The 20000-nt window shown below is 39.3% G+C and overlaps 5 protein-coding genes across 7 annotated transcripts; 2 read left to right on the top strand and 3 right to left on the bottom strand.

The window, feature by feature from the left end:
- The first annotated feature begins 677 nt into the window (after nt 1–677).
- LOC138927529 (protein aubergine-like) lies at nt 678–3922 on the top strand. The gene is made up of 8 exons (XM_070282786.1): nt 678–900; nt 963–1456; nt 1524–1716; nt 1776–1903; nt 1963–2117; nt 2178–2567; nt 2627–2737; nt 2799–3922. The coding sequence occupies exons 1-8, from the start codon at nt 795–797 to the stop codon at nt 3697–3699; spliced, it is 2478 nt and encodes an 825-aa protein (XP_070138887.1). The 5' UTR covers nt 678–794; the 3' UTR covers nt 3700–3922.
- Nucleotides 3461–12264, bottom strand: TTLL4A (Tubulin tyrosine ligase-like 4A). 3 transcript variants are annotated; one of them, XM_017243540.3, is made up of 12 exons: nt 12101–12264; nt 11792–12025; nt 10599–11391; nt 9415–10253; nt 9002–9352; nt 8590–8947; nt 8408–8532; nt 7910–8349; nt 7676–7846; nt 7339–7617; nt 4215–4347; nt 3461–4149 (listed from the first exon to the last, which is right to left on the bottom strand). In XM_017243540.3, exons 3-11 carry the CDS (start codon nt 11237–11239, stop codon nt 4267–4269), a joined length of 3285 nt encoding a protein of 1094 aa, XP_017099029.2. In that variant the 5' UTR covers nt 11240–11391; nt 11792–12025; nt 12101–12264; the 3' UTR covers nt 3461–4149; nt 4215–4266. The 3 variants fall into 3 exon arrangements, with proteins under 3 accessions (XP_017099029.2, XP_070138885.1, XP_070138886.1); XM_070282784.1 differs by having other exon boundaries at nt 10599–11339; XM_070282785.1 differs by lacking the exon at nt 10599–11391 and having other exon boundaries at nt 12101–12263.
- Nucleotides 12265–12592: 328 nt separating this feature from the next.
- Nucleotides 12593–13950, bottom strand: LOC138927530 (putative nuclease HARBI1). The gene is made up of 3 exons (XM_070282787.1): nt 13605–13950; nt 12788–13484; nt 12593–12725 (listed from the first exon to the last, which is right to left on the bottom strand). The coding sequence occupies exons 1-3, from the start codon at nt 13920–13922 to the stop codon at nt 12604–12606; spliced, it is 1137 nt and encodes a 378-aa protein (XP_070138888.1). The 5' UTR covers nt 13923–13950; the 3' UTR covers nt 12593–12603.
- Nucleotides 13951–14315: 365 nt separating this feature from the next.
- Nucleotides 14316–18511, top strand: LOC108126866 (P-element induced wimpy testis). Its single transcript, XM_017243616.3, has 8 exons — nt 14316–14530; nt 15543–16127; nt 16189–16509; nt 16574–16728; nt 16787–16987; nt 17042–17233; nt 17290–17400; nt 17460–18511. The coding sequence occupies exons 1-8, from the start codon at nt 14447–14449 to the stop codon at nt 18340–18342; spliced, it is 2532 nt and encodes an 843-aa protein (XP_017099105.2). The 5' UTR covers nt 14316–14446; the 3' UTR covers nt 18343–18511.
- Nucleotides 18512–18520: 9 nt separating this feature from the next.
- Nucleotides 18521–19994, bottom strand: LOC138927531 (actin-binding protein WASF2-like). The gene is made up of 3 exons (XM_070282788.1): nt 19836–19994; nt 19523–19772; nt 18521–19459 (listed from the first exon to the last, which is right to left on the bottom strand). Exons 1-3 carry the CDS (start codon nt 19977–19979, stop codon nt 19281–19283), a joined length of 573 nt encoding a protein of 190 aa, XP_070138889.1. The 5' UTR covers nt 19980–19994; the 3' UTR covers nt 18521–19280.
- Between the last annotated feature and the right edge of the window lie 6 nt (nt 19995–20000).

The following is a 20000-nucleotide window of genomic DNA, read 5'->3' as shown; positions in this document are numbered from 1 at the left end:
GTTAAATATTCCTACCACAATATTTTAATGATCAAGTCTTATACCGAACTTAATAATTAAGAAAATTCAAAAAAGTGTGGAAGAGAGAAAGATAATTTTGTGATCCCACATGCAAATGCACATACATACATCATACATCATACATACATACATACATACATACATCATACATATGTATGTATGTATGTATGTATTTATGTTTTTATGTAAAAATTGTGCGGATCAACAAAGTAGTTTTAGTGGCATTAACCTTGCGGCATCATAATAAAAAAAAATCAAATTCTGATGACCACGCCGATAATATTTCAATGAATTAAAAAGAGAACCAAAAAAAATGTATCTGAAAAGATGTAAACATCCAATACTCGCTCATATGAACATTAAATACATTTTAAAAACTCGCTAAAAAATGTGCAAATTTTGAGAAAAATGAAAGTGCTTGAAAAGTTGTGATGCCTTCTCGTCGCGCAATATGAAACGAAGTGGAATGGAACGGTGGGTACACACACACACGTTTTAAAATGGAGAAGGAAAAGTCAAAATGAAGACGCCGTCCATGGTTGCCAGTTCTTGGCTGTTTAACAAACATGATCGTTCATGTTTCATGTGGCATTACGCCATGTTTTAAAAATTGCTGGAAAGCTTTGTTTCAAATTTAATTTAAAATCAAACATTTATTTTAGGGTGATCAAGGGTCGGATCATTCGTCGCAGACATCTCGTAGTGAAGCAGCTAGAGATTTGCCGAGAGATCGGCAGACTCAGAGGGCTGCGGAAACTATTCAGTCTGGCGAAATGAAGAAAATTTCGGATTTGGCAAGGGCTAAGGAAAATCTGAAATCTATGGAGACGCTGAGATCTGCAGGAGGGTCTGGTGAAACTGAGCCACCTACTTCCGAAGGTATGTGGCAAATCGTCAAATTTATGAAAATATTTGTTATTTTATATTCTAATTGCATTCAGGTGATCCCCGTGGCTCCGTCCGTGGTCGTCGTGTGATCACCGATGTGGTTCCCTCTCGTCCTCCTGGATGTGCTTCCAAAAATGGTAGCTCTGGAACCAAAGTAACGGTTCAGACCAACTACTATAGGGTGATGAAGCGCCCAAGCTGGACTATATACCAGTATCGCGTTGATTTTGTTCCTGAGGTGGACAATACTCGCCTTCGTCGTGCCTATATGAACGAGCATAAACAACTTTTTGGTGGCTACATCTTTGATGGAACTATTCTATTCTGCTGCAACCAATTTAAACAGCTGCCGAATAGTAACTATGTTCAGGAGCTTGTTACCAAGAATCGAGCTGGCGAATATATCGAAATTAAGATAAAGCATGTCGGTTCTGTGGAGGCTGCCGACAACCAGCAGTTTCAAGTGCTTAATCTTATTTTGCGTAGAGCCATGGAAGGTTTAAACTTGCAGTTGGTGGCTCGTAATTTCTTCGATCCTCAAGCAAAGGTACAAAGAAACAATCAAAATGAAGTTTAAATTATATTACAGTATCATTATGTTTGTTGTCTCTCAGATAAACCTAGAAAACTATCGTATGGAACTCTGGCCAGGATATCAGACGTCGATTCGTCAGCATGAGAATGATATCTTGCTTTGCGCTGAGATTGCTCACAAGGTGATGCGTACTGATACCTTGTACAACATTTTGTCCGAAAATATTCGAGATAGTGACGATTATCAAAATGCTTTCAAGCGTAATGTTATGGGTGAGTTTTAATTTTAATTTTATTTTATGGAAAGTTAAAAAAATAATTCCAATATTCAGGTATGGTGGTGTTGACGGACTACAATAACAAGACTTACCGTGTGGACGATGTTGACTTTTCATCCTCGCCTTTGTCCAAATTCGAAACCAAGGAGGGCAAAATTTCTTACGTAGAATATTATAAAAAGGTATATTTTAAAAATGAAAGTAAATAGAAACAATATGTCTAATAATATATATATTACAGCGTTATAATATTATTATTCGAGACTACAAGCAACCGCTTATTGTGTCTCGTCCCACTGAGAAGAACATTCGTAGCGGCCTAGATCAGTTAATTATGCTGATTCCCGAGCTGGCTCGGGCTACTGGAATGACTGATGCCATGCGTGCCAATTTTCGGTTTGTTTCAAAATAGATTATTTCTTAGACTTTAGTTTTAATATAACATACTATTACTAGTTTGATGAAGGCAATGAGCGAACATACCCGCTTGACTCCTGATCGCCGTATTGAGCGCCTGCGTGCGTTCAACCAGCGCTTGAAGCAATCCAAGGAGAGCACGGAAGTTATGCGCTCTTGGAACATTGAGCTCGACTCTGCCTTGGTGGAGATTCCGGCTCGAATTCTTCCCCCAGAGCGTATTGTTTTCGGTGATGGTAAAAGATACTTGTGCGATTCTCGTGCCGATTGGACTGGTGAGTTCCGTCAATCTTCGATGTTCAGCCATGTGGACATCAAGAGGTGGTACGTGATCACACCACGTCGTAATTCGCGCGAGACTCAGGAGTTTGTGAAGATGTGCATCCGCTCAGCCAGCGGCATGAAAATGCGCATCGCCGAGCCACGATAGTAAGTTTGGTTCATAAATCTTTTGAAGTATGAAGGTAACTTTTTTCATTTCTCTGCAGTGAGGAAATCGCCGACGATCGCAACAGCAACTATTCTCAAGCCATTGACAATGCCGTGGCCAAGGATCCGCAAATTGTAATGCTCGTTCTCAAGGCCCCCAACGAGGAGAAGTATGTAACAATTCCTTGATTGGTAAAAGGTAATCTTATTCACATTTTCCTTATGTGGCAGGTACTCTTGCATCAAGAAACGCACCTGCGTTGATCGCCCGGTGCCATCTCAAGTGGTGACATTGAAAACCATTGCTCCGCGCCAGGAGAAAGCAGCTGGCTTGATGTCTATTGCCACCAAAGTGGTAATCCAGATGAATGCCAAGCTAATGGGCGCTCCTTGGATGATTGAGCTTCCGGTTCGGGGCTTAATGACCGTTGGCTTCGATGTGTGCCACTCGTCAAAGAACAAGAACAAGTCGTACGGAGCTCTGGTGGCCACTATGGACATGAAGACCTCCACTCGCTACTTCTCGTCTGTGACCGAGCACATGAAGGGTCAAGAGTTGTCCGATCAGATGGCTATGAACATGACATACGCTCTTAAGGCCTATCGTGAGCACCACGGTTCATTGCCCGAGCGTATCCTGTTCTTCCGCGATGGTGTCGGTGATGGACAGTTGTACCAGGTGGTGAATACCGAGGTGAAGTTTTTGAAGGCAAAACTGGACGAAATTTACAAGTCGGCTGGTAAGGAGGATGGCTGCCGCATGGCCTTTATCGTTGTGGCCAAGCGCATCAACACTCGCTACTTCATGAACAAGCGGAATCCTGTACCAGGAACGGTCGTTGACGACGTCATTACGCTGCCGGAGCGCTATGACTTCTTTTTGGTGTCGCAGGCCGTTCGTCAGGGAACTGTGTCGCCCACCAACTACAACGTCATTCAGGACAACATGGGTCTGAGTGCCGACAAGTTGCAGATGCTGGCCTACAAGATGACTCACATGTACTACAATTACTCTGGAACCTGCCGTGTTCCATCGGTGTGCCAGTACGCCCATAAGCTAGCGTTCCTTGTTGCCGAGAGCATCAATCGCTCGCCGTCGTCTGGACTGGAGAACCAGCTATACTTTTTGTAATCCTTAACATTTTGCCTTTGGAAAGGCAACTAAACATTTATCATTCCATTCTACTTTTATAACTAATCACGATGAGCGTACTCGTACGACACATATCAGACAGAACTGATTATTTTTTTTACGTTTTTATATTGATTTTGAGATAAAGGACATTTTTTAGAAACATAAAGTGTGACCTTTGATTTTGATAACGACGAATAAAATGAGTTTTTTGATTTGTAAACTTGTTTCTTTCATATTACTTAGATTACTAAATGAGAAAAGACTTGTATTTTTTGTAACATACAATTTAATAATTCGGATATATCAACATCTTACTAAATACATTAGGTACATTTCTAATTTCTACGGTGCCGAACATGGGGAAAATATCGGAATTCTTCTACACTTAAAAATTCAAGGTGTTTACGCCAAATGCTATTTTGTAGGAAAAGTTTATCCCATTGGTATCTATAAATATAATAAAATTAATTAATTGGTTATTTAAGAATATTAATATTAATATTATAACTTGCCTGCACAACTGAGCATGTCAGTGACGTTTATAAATTATTTTAAATGCCGATGCTAACAATTTGCATCTTCCTGGTTAAAAGCAGTAGCAGTAGTTGGTGTATCTTTAGTCTCGTTCTCTTCAACGTTCGATTCCTAAATTTAAAATTTTAAGTGTTAATAACAATAAAGACAAAAATAATAAATATTAAGAGGAATGAAGAGTATAAAGTACCATCGGAATTCCGATGTTTTTACATCTAAAGTTTAAAGCTTAAACAAATGTAGGTATGTTTTTCTGATTTAGAGCCAATATGAAAAATATATGTCATAAACGAGCTTTTTTCATATTTGGTGCATGCTTGATAGAAAAGAGTAATAACAAGCCAAAATTAAAATTTACTATTAATATTGCTAATAAACACACATATTTAAAAATAAGCTATATGTTTATAGATAATTCTAAAATTGCAACATATAAATACTACTAGGAAAGTGAAATAATGGGATAAAAAAGTAAATACATATTGGATAGTAGGATAATAGATGAAAGATTAGTTCACTATAGTTTTCACATCAAGGGAATAAAGTGATAAGCAAAGTAGCCGCCATTGTATGATTACAAAATTTTCAAAATTAAATCAAATATGGTACGACTATTTATTTTAGCCTGATAACATAACTTTTAAAATAACAACTAAAACATAATACTTACCAAATATTTAAATTTTTTTTTTTTTTACCTTAACTCTTACAATATTTAGACAAAGTCCCCTTTTTAGCAGTGTCGATTTTTTTAAAAATATTTGAAAATCTTGGTTCTAAGAACATTAAAATCGATTTAATTTTTTCAACCTTTCTTGCCTTAAAAATTATTAGACAAAATGAAAAAATACTTAACTGAAAACTTTCCTGACCCTTTTGAAACCATAACAAAAAAAAATGTTTCTTATAAGAACGTTTAAAATTTAAAACATAATTTTGGAACTTTTTACAATATTTTTTTTTTACTTATAACGCAAATGTTTTAGTTTATTTAATTTCATTAAATTTTCATATTTTTTTAAATTTAAATACATCAATCTTTTCGGGTTTAAATGATTGGCAGTTTACTACAATTAATTGAGTACAACATATTCATTAATTTAGTAATATCTAAGAATTTTATAGTAAATTCATTTATAGAAATAATACTAGTCCAATCTATTACAAAAAACGGGAATCACAATTTAGTTACGAATTACGCAATTGGGCAAATATCCCAAAACACAGTACATCATTCTGGCTTATATATTTCAATAACCTATTTACAAATATTTTTGAATTTATTAATATTAATAATAAATATCAAATATATACATATTTTATTATCACTAAGGTAATTGCACTAACAATAACAATAATGACTACCAATAATACGATGGCAGCGACTGTCACTTTAATATCCATCTCATAAACTTGATGAAGTAATCCTGCAATTTTACAATTACACACAAAACATATTGTTGTTATTTGGATCCAACTTTAGATAATACAAGTACTAGTTAACTTTGTATATATTAGAGAAAAATCAAACGAATATTTGCAATGATTTGAGGATTACGAAAAGTTAATGATTATTTTTAAGAATATGTGTATGTTTATGTTGGAGGATATTGAAATTAGGAGTTTAGCAGCAGTGCTATCATTTTTAAAAGGTTATGAGTGGAATAAAAGATTAAAACAAAAAATTAACAGAGCTGAAACTAAGCTAAAATTTCCTTAAAATCTGAATGAAGGTGATTTTCAATTATAGTTTTGAAGTGTAAAAATTTTTAGCTAAGACTGCAGTAATCTAATCTTTAGCCCATTTTGAGGTGTTACTATTTTTAAACGCCTTTGAAGCTATTTCGACGATTAAAATTTTAAATAAAATAAAATTAAAAATTTCATTTCTACAAGATCCAGTATAAATAAATTCCTAGATTCTTTTTCAATTTAATGAATTTTAATGAAAAGTTAAAATTACAAATAATATACTACTTTGGCGATGGATTTAGATTTTGGGGCGCATTTTGTTTGTTTAGTAAAGCTCCTTGATTACAAAATGTACATTCATATGCCTATTGTGATGGATCCGAGGTCAGCATTGATAAAGCTAGGAATGGGTAGCCGTTTGCATTTGAATTACTGATCGAAAAACCCACCTGGCGTCGAAAGAAATTCTTGTTCGGGGCTCATGTGTAAAGAGTATGCAGTGTGATCACCTTCAATATACTTCAAATACATGTACATACATAATAGGAGACATAAAAAGAAATTATAGTGATACCGAAAAAACATAAAATTGTTAATTCTATGCAATACATATATGTATGGCTTCGGTGAATTTTATTTTTAATTTTATTCAAACTTCTATGAAAACATTTATTGATTACAAAGAATATTTTGGATTTAGAAACTAAGTATGGGGGGGGCCTCACGGCAATAGAGAACAACACTATTTCACCATCCCTCTACATTTAAAATTTAATTTAAGCTTTGTTATTTACCTAGGCATTACTGGTAAAGAAAACAAAAGATTTTTACGTTATTTTAGTTAACCGGTAGAGATGACAAATACACTTTGTAGTCCTCTGGATATATCATTTCAAATAAAGACAATACGATATTATAACAAGCTTACTGGTTTTCTCTCTATCTACTAATATTGGAGTTTTTAATTGGATTTGAGGCTGACCCTGAATGGTCAACAGATAAAACTTACGATGGCAAAAAGCACGGCAGCGCCAAAAGAACGATTGTATCAATCTCCAACAGCCCTCAAAATTTAACAAAAGTCAAGAATTTATGTTTTATATTAAACTGATTTTTTTTTTTTTGTAGTTCGTTTCATATAATTTTTGGTGTATAAAATAATTGGTTGATAAGAAATTGTATAAAATCTATAGGAAAAATAATACAAGCCTAGTGCGAGTTGCACTCGGTTGTATAAGGATAAGAACTAAAGTAAATATTTTCTTTAAATTTTGGCAGAAATAATAAGCTGAAAAACAAAATTAATATCTGCTTAATGAATAGTATACCCCTTTCCAAGTATTGTATTCACGATAATTTCAAATGAGTCTTGTGAAAAGCGTGTGCACCATTGATGAATAGAGATCTCACCTTTTTGGCTGGCGGTGATGGAACCTGAAGATGATATTTATTTTGGCAGAGGTCTCGCAGCAACGCAATGCCTTCTGTACGATTGTTGGCATACCGGGACTCCCAGGCATCCAACAGACGGTTATAATACCGCGGACTATCGTTATATTTAAGGTACTTGTACGTTTGATCGGTTGGAAAAATGCGTTCCAGAGGAGCACATCGCGCCAGTTCATCCTCGGCGATAATGAGGCAGCGTACATCATCGGGAGTGAGGTTAGTCAAGATCGCATCAACATACTATTTAAATAAAAATATATTTTAGAAACCAAATCATTGTGTTGTGGGTCTAGCTTACCTCATTACGATCTTCCATGGTCTTTCTTGTGAAGGTGTTGTGTTTCACTTTCTCCTCGCGGGATAGATAATTGATATAAAGCCGTTTATCATAACACATTTGGGTTCCAGGGGGAAACGAAAATTCAGCGGCCAGTTCTTTTTGTTTATCCAGCGATAACTTGGGAGGTACCTAAAGAAATATTAAGGTAAATATTTAAGTACTTTACAAATATATTAAAAATAAAAATCTCACATTATACAAGGCCGTGTTGAGAACACCCTGCACCAAAGGTGCCTTCACATGAGCATCTAATGGCAGTTCAGAGTGCAAGCTCGGCGATATGTTCACTTCCAACAGCCAGGGAACTAGATCAGCGTCCAGAATCACATCGAAGCCAAAAAGCTCGAAGCAACTGTATTTGGACTCAACATTAGCTCTGATCATACTATTAATTCCATTCTCGCCAGATAAAATCGTTCTAAGAACTAAACCGCGGAGAGCTTCCCAAAGGCAGTCGGTACGTACGCCTCGATTGGCCAAATAAGTCCACAAAGACTTGATCGTCCACTTGTGACCGTGGCATGCATTCACATCTTCGTTCTTGGAATAGTTCGAAGAGAATTTATTGATGCTATAGTTAGTCAAATGCATGCAACGATCATTCAGGGTGTCCGTCTTGGCACTATATTTCACTGTGAACAGTAAAGAAGATAGTCAAGTTATAGCATAAATATCCAGCTATATAATTACCTGAAGCAAATCGTGCTAGTCCATTATGATACATAAACACTCGCAGTGGATTCACGGATGTTACGAGCACATAAAGGCGCAAGTCGAATTTACTACCATTTATAAGAAGAGGACGTTCAATATACCTGCAAGAAATATTACCTTTAAATAATAATTATCTCACAAAATAGAGAATGACTCACTTTTGTACAATGAGTGGCCTGCGTTTGGGAATCTGTCCCCATCGATTTATTACCCTAATTCCGGCTCCACGAGCACTGGCTGGCGGCTTTATAATCCATTTCGTGTTCCGCTGGGCATAGCGCGGCCAGTGACGTCGCAACGCCCCCAAATCATTGGGAATAATGTAGGTGCGTGGCATGAAGCCAAACTCCTTGTTACTGTGCTTCATCATCTGCCTTTGCAGGTTTTTCCAACACGAATCCTTGCGGCCGATGCGAAAGGAGCCCGGCAAGTGATTGATTTTCTGATACGACCGAATGGTCTTGAAGCACGGCGACTTTAAATGCTTGCCCCAGACACCCATCCAATCGTTGGTTTCTGTTAAAAAAATGGTTTATTAATTAGAAAGGTATCTAGACTGAAAAAACTTACTCTTTAACATTCGCATCCCGCTGTTCGCTAAGATGAGACGAACCACCTTGGGCATTATGTTTGTAACACGCCATTTGAGCACTCGATGAAGCTCGGGCGGCACCTTGGGGCCCTTCTTAGTGTTCGACGAGAACGACAGATATGGGGGAACGTAGGGAAACAGGCTGGGCACCAGCAGCGAGTCAGGGTTCTTGAGATCTTCATCAGAATTTTGGGAAGACACGAAGCTCGGGGTGCTGTGCGACGATGCAAAGCGATCCACGGAGTGTGTTAGCTTGTAGGCATAGGCACGATAACCGTCTTCGGTGTCCGACAAAATACTTGCCGTATCGCTTTCATCGAAATTCGAGACTGTAAAGAGTGGATATTTTTATTTCTGCTCGGATTTAGAATTCAACAAACACTATACTCACGATTGTCGAGGTCGTCGTCATCGTCAAAATCCTCGTTGTTGTCAAAGTCGATGGGAGTGCGTCGGTCCTCGGGCTTGGCTTCTGGTTCCAGCAGAATTACCGTCTGGCCCTCGTCCCCGCCACCCAACGACTTTGATTTCTGGCTGAGACTCCGTTGGTTTGGCTGCTTGCGTCCCATCCTGGGGCTCTGGGTGCTGTACAGCAGAACTCGGTGCACCGTGGGTTGGGGTTTCTTAGCGGATACAGTGCCACCTTTGACCCTTCTCGGTGTCATCGGCAGCCGAGGCATTGGCAGCTGGTCTACTGGCTTGCGGACAAGTTTCAGCTCATTGTTATTGTTGTTAACTATGGTATCTCCGGCAGCATCTAGGGCGGTGTTCTCGGAAACTTTGCAATAGCGGCGATGGACCTGCTCGAATTGGTCGTCATCATCTAGGGATGGGGAATCGTAGCCATCGTTAATGTCCCTCAAATCCTCCCCAGCCTTCAGTCGCAACGCGTTGCCGTTGCCGACTAGCGTCTCGCCCCATCCATCGTCGATATAACCCTGTTTCAAGTCATTGCTCGGCAGCTTCTCCTTCAGCACATTCTTCTCGGATTTCTGCCAGTTCCTGTCCTCGGCAGCATCTGGCCGACCAAAGATGGTGATAGAGTCACCAAAGTCCCTCGAATCCCGTCGACTGGAGTCTGGCTTTTGAACTTTACTCATTGGCAGTTTGCGGCTATTGACGACGGCAAACGACGGCTTCGACAACTTTTCAGCTCCACGATTGTAAAAATACGAAAAATAATGCTGATAGTGCTGATTCGTTGTCGGGTACTGCACGGCACGTTCAGAGCTGAAAAAAGAAATCAGAGCATCGGTTAATACTGTCTGGATAAACAACAGGGATATCGAATAGTATTGTTTACACACAAATGTATGTATGCATGTCTGTTTGTAGGTTTAATGAGTGTATATATGTGGGGTATATGTATGTTTGGGTATATAGTAGCTATTTACTCGCAACTAGAACTTTGTATGTGGTTTTCTATCGGTTGTTTTGTCCAAAACTTTAACTTTACTTTTGAATTCTCGAACACAACAGCAACAACAAAATACGTGTTAATGTGCGTGTACTGGAGATTGTAATATGTAATTTGAACAAGCAGGACAATTAACAAAAATGCATTTTCAAAATTACAGTATAGCATCCCATGTCTGCTCCGGCGTGGGAGAATTACGGCCACGATACCGATCCGGACCATTGTCCAAATATTCGGTGACGCGGCCGGCCCTCTGCGGCTTTCGCTTTTTTACATCCGTATCGAGATAAACGAGAGATGACTGTGGTAGCATTTGTTGATGCGACGGCTGCTGTTGCTGTTGCCGATATTTCAACTCTCCCTTGGCATTGGGGTACTGATCCTCGATTCGCCGCATCGGCTGGTAGACATACTCGCAGCTCTTGTTCCCCCCAGCTATCCGCTGGTTCACCAAACACTGTTGGCCAAATGCATCCGCGAAGAGTGACGAGTCCGGTGCCGAATTAGCTGCTGGCTGCTGATATTGCAATCTTGCCGATGGCTTGGTGGGTATTCGCTTCGACGGATGGCTGAGATTTTGATTCTGGCTAAGATTTAAATTCTGATTTTGATTTTGACGACTCCACGTGGGTGGACTCAAGTTACAGTCATAGTCGTTATAGTTATAATAGTAAAATGTATTGTCCACATTGCAGTAGCGAACGTTTTTGGCGCCGTTGCTGTTGTTGTAATTGTGGTTATGGTTGTTGTTGTTGTTCACATTACTGCTGGCTAGGCTATAGCCACTGTTGTTACGCATGTCAGGTGCTATAATACTCTTGGATGGGAAGTGGTAATAAGCTCGTTCCCGTTGCCTTCTCACCAGGCTAAACACACAAAACTCTTAAAATTAGCCTAAGCTGTGAATGATTTTTGATTGGCGTTATTATTACTGATGCAGATTAAACATATCTGGTGGATAGAGAGAATGCAAGTAGTCAGTAGTCACATGATGGTGCCTGGATGCAGATGGTAAACAATATACCCATACAGTCTGTCAAGTGATTCATAAGTGGGTGTCCCTTAAACTATATATTTGGAAATTACCTAGACTCCTGCAAGTGCCACTAGCTGATGGCACGTTTAGTTTCAATACATTTTTCATTTAAAGTGAATACAAAACACACACTCACATATCAGAAAATGCACAGACTTGTGTTATTTGAATTTCCACCTTCAAAATTACTTAACAAACTGTATATAGTATACATTAACCCCACAAATACCCCCACACTGGCACCCGCACACAGGCTCTTCACTCCGTAAACCAGGTCAAATGCAGAAAAAAAAAAAAAAAACAACCAAAACTCACTTGCTTTGCGACTCGTGTGACCTTTACTTTGTTGTTGTTCGCCGCTCTGGAAGGGATTTAAGGACGACGACGACAACGGTGACGACGAGAACTCGATGACACTCGGTCACAGGACAGTCTCGAATTGGTGGTTTGGTTTAGTGTTTCCTGTAATTTAGGTCACTAGCAATTGTGAGCCAGCAAGATGTGATTACATTTCCAGCTCCAAAATTGCGCCAAGTATAAAGAGGCAAACTGAAAAATAGTTACAAGAAACATTCGTTTCGTTAGAAGACCAATTACTGGGTTAAATGCGACACGATAGCATACCTATAAAATAAACTAATAGCAAATGCACGGTTGGGTATATTGTTGTTGTTTTCCTTATATAGTATCTTCCAGTTGAAATTTTTTTTAATCAAATTCTTTCACTAAAACATTTCACAGCCTACGACAAAAAAAAACTAAACTACTTTATTTTGAGATGTTTCTGTGCACATGTGCACATTTCTGGAGATGTGTATTTTGAGATATTTTAGGTATGTCGATATCGAACTATCAATATATCGATATTCTTAAAGTTTTCAGAATTTTAAGATGCAACCTGCTTAAGGATATAAACTATTTCATTGTATTTTAACAGAAAGTTCTTAATTTTACATTTACTCTAAACATTAAATCCATAAACCAAAGGGGACCAGCTGAACCATAAAAGGACTTCGATAACTTTATAAGAAAAGTAAGTCAATCAGGTGGCATATAAATAGATCAAGGTCACGTTTTAGTAAGCTATATTATTGTATATAATAAAAAATAGTTTTCTTTTAATACTTTTATTTATTTGAAAAATGCGTTTTTATAAACTGGGTTCGGTTGCTTTCCTCACCCTTTTTTAATTCACTATTAAAAGGATTAAAGAAGTATGATTTCAATGGCGAAATATTAAGTTCCATGTCTAAAAAGAGAAGGATATAATTAATCAATCAAACAATTTAATAAATATTATTAAAACCTCACCTATACTGGGATCAGCCCATTCCATTGCCATATTGTGAAGAATGGACAGAGCTGTAATGGTTTGCTTGGCCGAACCATGAGATCCAATTATTTCAGTTCCCAGGATACCGAACCGATTTATGAGTAAGTTGAGACATTTCCGTGCCGAGGCATATGTGACTGAATGGGAATGGTTATAGAGTTCCTCGGACTGTGTTCTTGGAAATTGCACTGGAGTAAAGAGTGACGACGAGCATCGAACCGTCTCGTTTCCCAAAAGGATACGGCCACGAAACTCGTTCTGTTCGAACCGATCTTTTATTTTTGACTGTGCAAACATTTCCATGTCGGAACCTAAGGTGTTTTCCTCGATCAATCGGACATCTAGATCTCGTATCTTGTGTGCTGAATCACAAACTATTTGAAGATGAAGATGTTCGCTTGTGTTGAGTGGAATATCCACAAACAAATCCTCAACATCGTTAGGAACACAGTTTCCCGGCCGAAATCTCACGGTTGTCTGAAGCAAAGCACCAATCACCTGCGGCATATTAGCCACTCCTTGAAATGAACACATGATTCGTTCTTTTTCTGAGAGAGTAGCCGGCATTCTGATATAGCGCGATGCTTTCGACGACAAAACTGAAGCTACTCGACGAGTGATTTTTCCCAAAGTACGTAAGCTAACGCCATGAGCCATTGCAGTCAAGTGAGGGTGCTACAAAAAAAAAAAAAATAAAATAAAAAAAAGTTTATATGCAATTTTGAAATGTGGATGCTTTCGCGCCAAAACATTTTGTTGTACATACACAAACTTTTTCAATTGGACAAAACTTACTTCAGTTCCACCCCACAACCGGATTGCGGATAATATTTGTAGATCTATTGGCACTTGCTCCTTCTTCAGGGGTTCGTAATAATCAATTTCCAGATCATCTCGCACAATTTCAATTATTCGGCGCAAATTTTCCTTTGTATACCGATATTTAATGCGAAACTGATTTTCATTCAAATCAGTTAACGGATTGAACCGTGCTTGCCTTTTTCTCACTCTAGCGACCTTTCTAGTTTTGCCCTTGCCGCTCAAGAATCTTCGAAAGTCGGCAAAGTATTCCAAATCTTTTAAAGACCGGTCAAAGGTTTGTAAGTCCCTCATATCTGTGTTTTGTTGTCTTTACAGATTAGAGATGGATAAGCGTCGATGGAATTATCGATAAATTCCAATAAGATTTGAATATATATTAGGGCGCTCGCAACGACTTCTTATTCGATTACAATCATGTTATAAACAAATAATATAATAAAAATAAATAATAAATACATTTTTAAAATAGATATATATTTAAAAAGCCTTCTTCAGAAGGTTGTATGAGGAAGTATTAGATAACTTGTACAGACTATGTTTAAAACTAATTTGATAGGCTCGCATTCTAGGCTCCTAAAAACGCTTAAATAAGAAACTAAAAGTATTTAAAGTTATAAACTTCATATTAAAATTTATTTGTAAGATAAAAGGTTTTGCGATATTTTTCAATTGGTGGTATTATTTTCTATGAGTTCATCGCGGTCACTCTGCAAAACATTCAATTCGCGGTCTGTGTGGCAACATTCAATTCGACCGCCATTCTATTTTAAAGCTCTTCCTTTCCGAGTGTTTCGCTGAAAATCAAAGTTAAAATTATGGCCGAAGATCAAGGACGTGGGCGCAGGCGTCCACTTGAGGATGATGGACCATCAACTTCCCGTGAGGCACGAGAGGAGCCGGTAGGTGACGATTTTCTAATAAAGTTTTGAAATCTTACTGTTGCAAAGGTGAATAAACCTATAGCTTTTTCATTATTTTTGAAAGCATTTTCTTAAGCATCTGCGTAAGTTCCGTTAGAATGAAAGCGTTAAAGCCTTTGTGTGGGTGCTTCAGACCATTCTTTATTTAAATAAACAAAAATTGCCGTCAATTTTCTGAAATCAGTTTGTTTTTTTTTTAGAAAAAAGTACATCTTTAAGCCTCTAATTGAAGAAACCATTTTAGCAAACATTGTATTTTAGAAACAACAAAGAGCGAGAGGGAATGTGCTTAGAGTATGGCGCGAAGCATGGCATCTCGAATATCTGCTGCGCAAGCAACTTTTTAGGAAGCAGAGGAGTATTTTTCTTGGTCCGCGGTCTTTAATTTACGATTTTATATGCCTATGTTTGTATGTATGTATTCTTTATGTGAAAAGGAACGTAAAAATAATATCGGGTCGGAAATTGGTAAATAATAACAGAATAGTTTTTTTGGAATACATACATACATACTACGCACACTTATGTATGTACACTTTCGAACCATCCTAGGACTTAAAAAAAAGGGCCCAAAGTTTCTAGTTAATAGCTCCTATGGAAGCTATTATAGCTCCTCCTTCGAAACGAAATCGCACGCACACATGCCCCCGTGTATGTGAATGTGTGACACGCATACATACAAAGAAAAATCCAAGCGCAGACCAACATTCTTCGTCGTGCTCCTTTCAGAGACAGAGACAGAAACAGAAAGCATTCAATGAGAATATGAGCGTAAAATGAACGAACGATGAGCGTAAGAAAGAGAGTAAGAACTCGCTCTGGGGCCTGTTGGGGCCTGTCGCAAGAAATCTTTGTCTATATGCTGTATGGTTAGTGATGATACCCTGTATTCATGCTCTATACTCCATATTTCAATATACTCTTCTATTCTAACAATCCGTTATACGAAAGATAAAAAATATTTCATTAAATTTGTTTATTTTCTAAACAGCGTGCCAAAATATTCAAGGGGCCAACCGATCCCCGTAGAGGAGATCCACGTGCCGCACCCGAGGATAAGCCGCCATCGGAAGCTGGATCGTCTGGACATGTGAAACGTGAAGGAGCTGGACCCACCGATCGCCGTGATCGCTATGACATTGTGGCCACTCGTCCGGCGGATGTGGTCTCGAAGAAGGGCTCCGATGGAGTCCCCATCCGACTGCAGTCGAACTTCTTCCGACTCAAGACCGTGCCGGAGTGGCGAATCGTTCACTACCATGTGGAGTTTGAGCCACCTATTGAAAATGTACGCGTACGAATGGGTATATTATCCGACCAATCGAATTTCTTGGGGCAAGGGTATCTGTTCGATGGAATGCAGCTGTTCTCGGCCCGAAAGTATCCACAGGATGTGACGGTGTTGCGGGTACAATCGAAGCTCGGCACCGAATACACTATTACGATCAAGTTTGTGGGATTCATATCGACATCAGAGACGCGGTTCCTACAGGTTCTCAATCTCATACTGCGTCGATCAATGAAAGGTCTCAAGCTAGAGTTAGTTGGCCGCAATCTGTTCGATCCACATGCCAAGGTACTAGATACATTTTTGTGTACAGAACTATCTTTATAACATAATTTTAATGTCGATTTAGATTCCCATTCGAGAGTTCCAAATGGAGCTATGGCCTGGATACGAGACATCCATTCGTCAGCACGAAAAGGACATCCTCTTGTGCACCGAAATTACTCACAAAGTAATGCGTACGGAAACTGTCTATGAGATCTTGAAGCGGTGCTCCCAAAATCCTTCCCGTCATCAGGACGATTTCCGTATGAATGTGCTGGATATGGTCGTACTGACGGACTATAATAACAAGACATACCGCATCAATGATGTCGACTTTGGCCAAACCCCAAAGTCCACCTTCAGCTGCAAGGGAAAGGATATTAGCTTTGTGGAGTACTACTTGACTGTAAGTCGAAAATGCTGTCTAAACCTATTTGGAGAAAGTTTGATAAATTATTTATATATTTTAGAGATACAACATTCGCATTAGGGACCAAAATCAGCCGCTGCTTATATCGAAGAGCCGGGATAAGGCCCAGAAAGCAAACGCTAGTGAAATAGTGGTTCTCATTCCTGAACTGTGCCGAGTGACTGGCCTAACAGACAGCATGCGTTCTGACTTTAAGTAAGATTATATCTATACAGACATGGTATTGGAATAAAATATTTAAACCATTTCCCAGATTGATGCGTGCCATGTCGGAACATACACGAATGAATCCCGATCGTCGCATCGACCGGCTACGCCGTTTTAATAGTCGTTTGCAAACCACTTCTGAAAGCGTTAAAGTTCTGAAAGATTGGAACATGAATCTTGACCAGAACCTCATTGAGGTTGCTGGTCGTATCATTTCACCGCAAAAAATTGTGTTCAACAATCAAAAGTATGTTGACTTTATGGTAATTGTACTCTTTTTATTAAGAGTCCTGTATTTTAGGGTTTCTGCTGGGGAAACTGCTGACTGGACGCGTTACTTCCGGGACCAGCGTATGCTTACCACTCCGAGTGATGGTATCGATCGCTGGGCAGTCATTGCTCCGGAACGCAACTCCTATGATCTAAGGAACTTGATGGAAAGTCTGTTCAGAGCTGCCAGCGGAATGGGTCTGCGTATCAGGACCCCCCAGGAGTAAGATAGTATTGTCGGGTTATATTGGCATTGTTTTATGGTAACCTTTTCTTTAGAATTAAAATATATGACGATCGCACGGCAACATACATACGAGCCATGGATGACTGCTCTCGAATGGATCCAAAGCTAATCCTTTGCCTGGTTCCTAATAATAATGCTGACAGGTTGGGAATATCTTTATCTACTTGTATTAGAACTCAAAAAAATCTCTTATATATTGCAGATACTCGGCCATTAAGAAGCGTGGCTATGTTGATAGAGCCGTTCCCACCCAAGTGGTCACGATTAAAACTGCCAAGAATCGCGGTTTGATGAGCATTGCCACCAAGATAGCCATTCAGATCAACTGCAAGCTGGGATATACACCCTGGATGGTGGAAGTGCCTCTTTCGGGCTTAATGACCCTGGGATTTGATATTGCCAAAAGCACTCGCGATCGCAAGAGGGCTTACGGGGCATTGGTGGCATCCATGGATCTGCAGCAAAACTCCACCTACTTCAGCACGGTCTCGGAGTGCAGTGCCTTCGACACCCTGGGCAATAATCTTTGGCCGATGATAGCAAAGGCTCTCCGCCAATACCAACGAGAACATCAAAAGCTGCCAACTCGCATTATTTTCTATCGTGACGGTGTGAGCCCGGGATCACTGAAGCAGCTTTTTGAATTCGAGGTTAAGGACATTGTGGAGAAGCTCGATGCGGAGTACAAGCGCGCCAACTGCGGACCACCGATGCTGGCCTACGTTGTGGTCACCAAGTCGATGAACACGCGCTTCTTCAACAACGGCCGAAACCCTCCGCCGGGCACTGTTGTCGATGACATTGTCACGCTCCCGGAACGCTATGATTTCTATTTGGTGTCGCAGCAGGTTCGTCAAGGATCAGTGTCGCCCACCTCCTACAACGTGCTCTATAGCAACATTCGTCTCAGTCCCGACCAAATCCAAAAGTTGACCTACAAAATGTGCCATTTGTACTACAACTGGTCGGGCACTACCCGTGTTCCGGCCGTCTGCCAATATGCCAAGAAGCTGGCCACCCTTGTGGGCACCAACTTACACGCCATTCCGCAAAACGCCTTGGAGAAGAAGTTCTATTACCTATAATAAAATACTCTCGTACTAGTTTAAGATAAAGTTAACCCTTTTTTTAAGTTAAAGAAGAACAAGTTTCATTTTACGTTGCAAAGAATGTAATTTTTTGATTTCCTTAAAACTCATTTACTTACTAAACCATTTTGTTTATTAAAAACAAAAATATTAATCTGAAAAGAAACGAGTGGAATTAATTTTTGGAGTACAATTATTTTATTGTTTATATTAAATATTATACTTTTTGTAAAGAAATACATGCAACCATGTATAGATTTGTGAAATGCACCTTATAGTCATTACAGGCATTTCGATCTCTCGGGAATAATCATAGCTGGTTGAGTATATTGAAATGCTACTACGGCTGCGTATAATTTTATATATTATTGTATTTACAAAATTCTAAAGTTTCGTTTTGGATAAATGTGTGTTGTATTAATCGTATCGATTGCAAGTAGGGGGGTTTAGGATTGAGTTTAGTAATAATATCGAATATTTATAATATAATATCCAAACACCGACTACTATGATACAGAAGCCCTAGAGCTTTACTTAGAGCTAGACTCCGAAAGAATTGATAAAACGCGGTGCTGGGTGCTGGCGCTGGTTCTATCCATCCATTATCAATCCTCTTGGAGCATCATCTAGGCTTCAAATTCAAATGCGTTTACTATAGCGATTACTTTAACGATAATTACTCGTCCTGGTGTGTATGTATTTACAATTCAATTAATTTGTTGTTTTTGATTTTAGATATATGTATAATATTTAGGAATTAGTTTAGGTGTATTATATTATAATGAAGGGTGGTGGTAGAAAAGCTTTGGTGCTTTTGTGTAATCCAATTTTATACCACTCCTGGTTTAGACCATCGTATGGATTAATTCTCTTTGGAATTATTTTTTCTTTTTATTTTTTAGAATTATTTCCGGCTTTAGCGAGTTCATCAGGGATCAAGCCGATGTCTCGTTGGGCTCCATCCACCCCTCGCTGTCGTCATCGCTGTCCGAGTCCTCAGATTCGGATAGTTCTATTGCCACCCGCCTGGCCAAGATCGAGGCTACATCCAGCGGTGCCGTATTGCGTTCAAATTCTTTCTGTTCCGACTTTTCCACCTTTCGCAGGGTAATGCCTTTAAAATAATACATTTTTTTAATATTAAGATTTATCATCTGAGTAGCTAGATGATACTTACCATCTCGAATGGCCTTCATCAAGTCGTTTCGTGGGTCATGGAATGGAGGCAATAGCTTCTTAGCAGCCACAATATGCGGTACACCGTTCTGTTGACCTGGCATCTCGCCATTGGCCAGGGATTTGGGTAGAATTTGGTGTGGCCGCATGGTGTGCTGGTTGATACTACCACCGCCCATTCCATCCTCAACTGGCGGCGGCGGTGGCGGCGGGGGTGGTGCAGCATTTGGAGGCGACATTTTTGGTGAGTGCTGTTGGGAAACATAAATTTATTAATTTCCATGAACCTGGCGAGGAGTCATGTGTTTACGAACCTGATCTGGCACTGGAGGCGGGGGAGGCAAGTCGCTAAGGGAGTTCAACTGGTTGCCTCCCATTCCCATTCCCATGTTGTTGAATGTATTGCTTAGCTGCGTCATAACCATGTCGTTGGCGCTCTGAACATTGTTCGGAGTCATCTGCGGAGATCCAGCTCGCGA

The sequence above is a fragment of the Drosophila bipectinata genome, unplaced genomic scaffold (genome assembly GCF_030179905.1).
Source record: "Drosophila bipectinata strain 14024-0381.07 unplaced genomic scaffold, DbipHiC1v2 scaffold_300, whole genome shotgun sequence".
Lineage (NCBI taxonomy): Eukaryota > Metazoa > Arthropoda > Insecta > Diptera > Drosophilidae > Drosophila > Drosophila bipectinata.
Note: the sequence above shows the minus strand (reverse complement) of the source record. Positions and strands in the feature narration are given on the sequence as shown.

Coding starts and splice junctions, on each gene's coding strand:
- TTLL4A (XM_017243540.3), bottom strand. CDS start 11,239: ATGCGTAACAACAGTGGCTATAGCCTAGCCAGCAGTAATGTGAACAAC. Junction 7,847..7,909: donor TCAACACGGCCTTGTATAAT/GTGAGATTTTTA, acceptor ATATTTCTTTAG/GTACCTCCCAAGTTATCGCT. Junction 4,348..7,338: donor CATCACCGCCAGCCAAAAAG/GTGAGATCTCTA, acceptor TTTTAAATTTAG/GAATCGAACGTTGAAGAGAA.
- LOC108126866 (XM_017243616.3), top strand. CDS start 14,447: ATGGCCGAAGATCAAGGACGTGGGCGCAGGCGTCCACTTGAGGATGAT. Junction 14,531..15,542: donor GTGAGGCACGAGAGGAGCCG/GTAGGTGACGAT, acceptor TTTTCTAAACAG/CGTGCCAAAATATTCAAGGG. Junction 17,401..17,459: donor CCTAATAATAATGCTGACAG/GTTGGGAATATC, acceptor TATATATTGCAG/ATACTCGGCCATTAAGAAGC.
- LOC138927531 (XM_070282788.1), bottom strand. CDS start 19,979: ATGACTCCGAACAATGTTCAGAGCGCCAACGACATGGTTATGACGCAG. Junction 19,773..19,835: donor CGCCTCCAGTGCCAGATCAG/GTTCGTAAACAC, acceptor GTTTCCCAACAG/CACTCACCAAAAATGTCGCC. Junction 19,460..19,522: donor GATGAAGGCCATTCGAGATG/GTAAGTATCATC, acceptor ATTATTTTAAAG/GCATTACCCTGCGAAAGGTG.
- LOC138927529 (XM_070282786.1), top strand. CDS start 795: ATGAAGAAAATTTCGGATTTGGCAAGGGCTAAGGAAAATCTGAAATCT. Junction 2,118..2,177: donor GCCATGCGTGCCAATTTTCG/GTTTGTTTCAAA, acceptor TACTATTACTAG/TTTGATGAAGGCAATGAGCG. Junction 2,568..2,626: donor CGCATCGCCGAGCCACGATA/GTAAGTTTGGTT, acceptor ATTTCTCTGCAG/TGAGGAAATCGCCGACGATC.
- LOC138927530 (XM_070282787.1), bottom strand. CDS start 13,922: ATGAGGGACTTACAAACCTTTGACCGGTCTTTAAAAGATTTGGAATAC. Junction 13,485..13,604: donor GGTTGTGGGGTGGAACTGAA/GTAAGTTTTGTC, acceptor TTTTTTTTGTAG/CACCCTCACTTGACTGCAAT. Junction 12,726..12,787: donor ATGGGCTGATCCCAGTATAG/GTGAGGTTTTAA, acceptor TTCTCTTTTTAG/ACATGGAACTTAATATTTCG.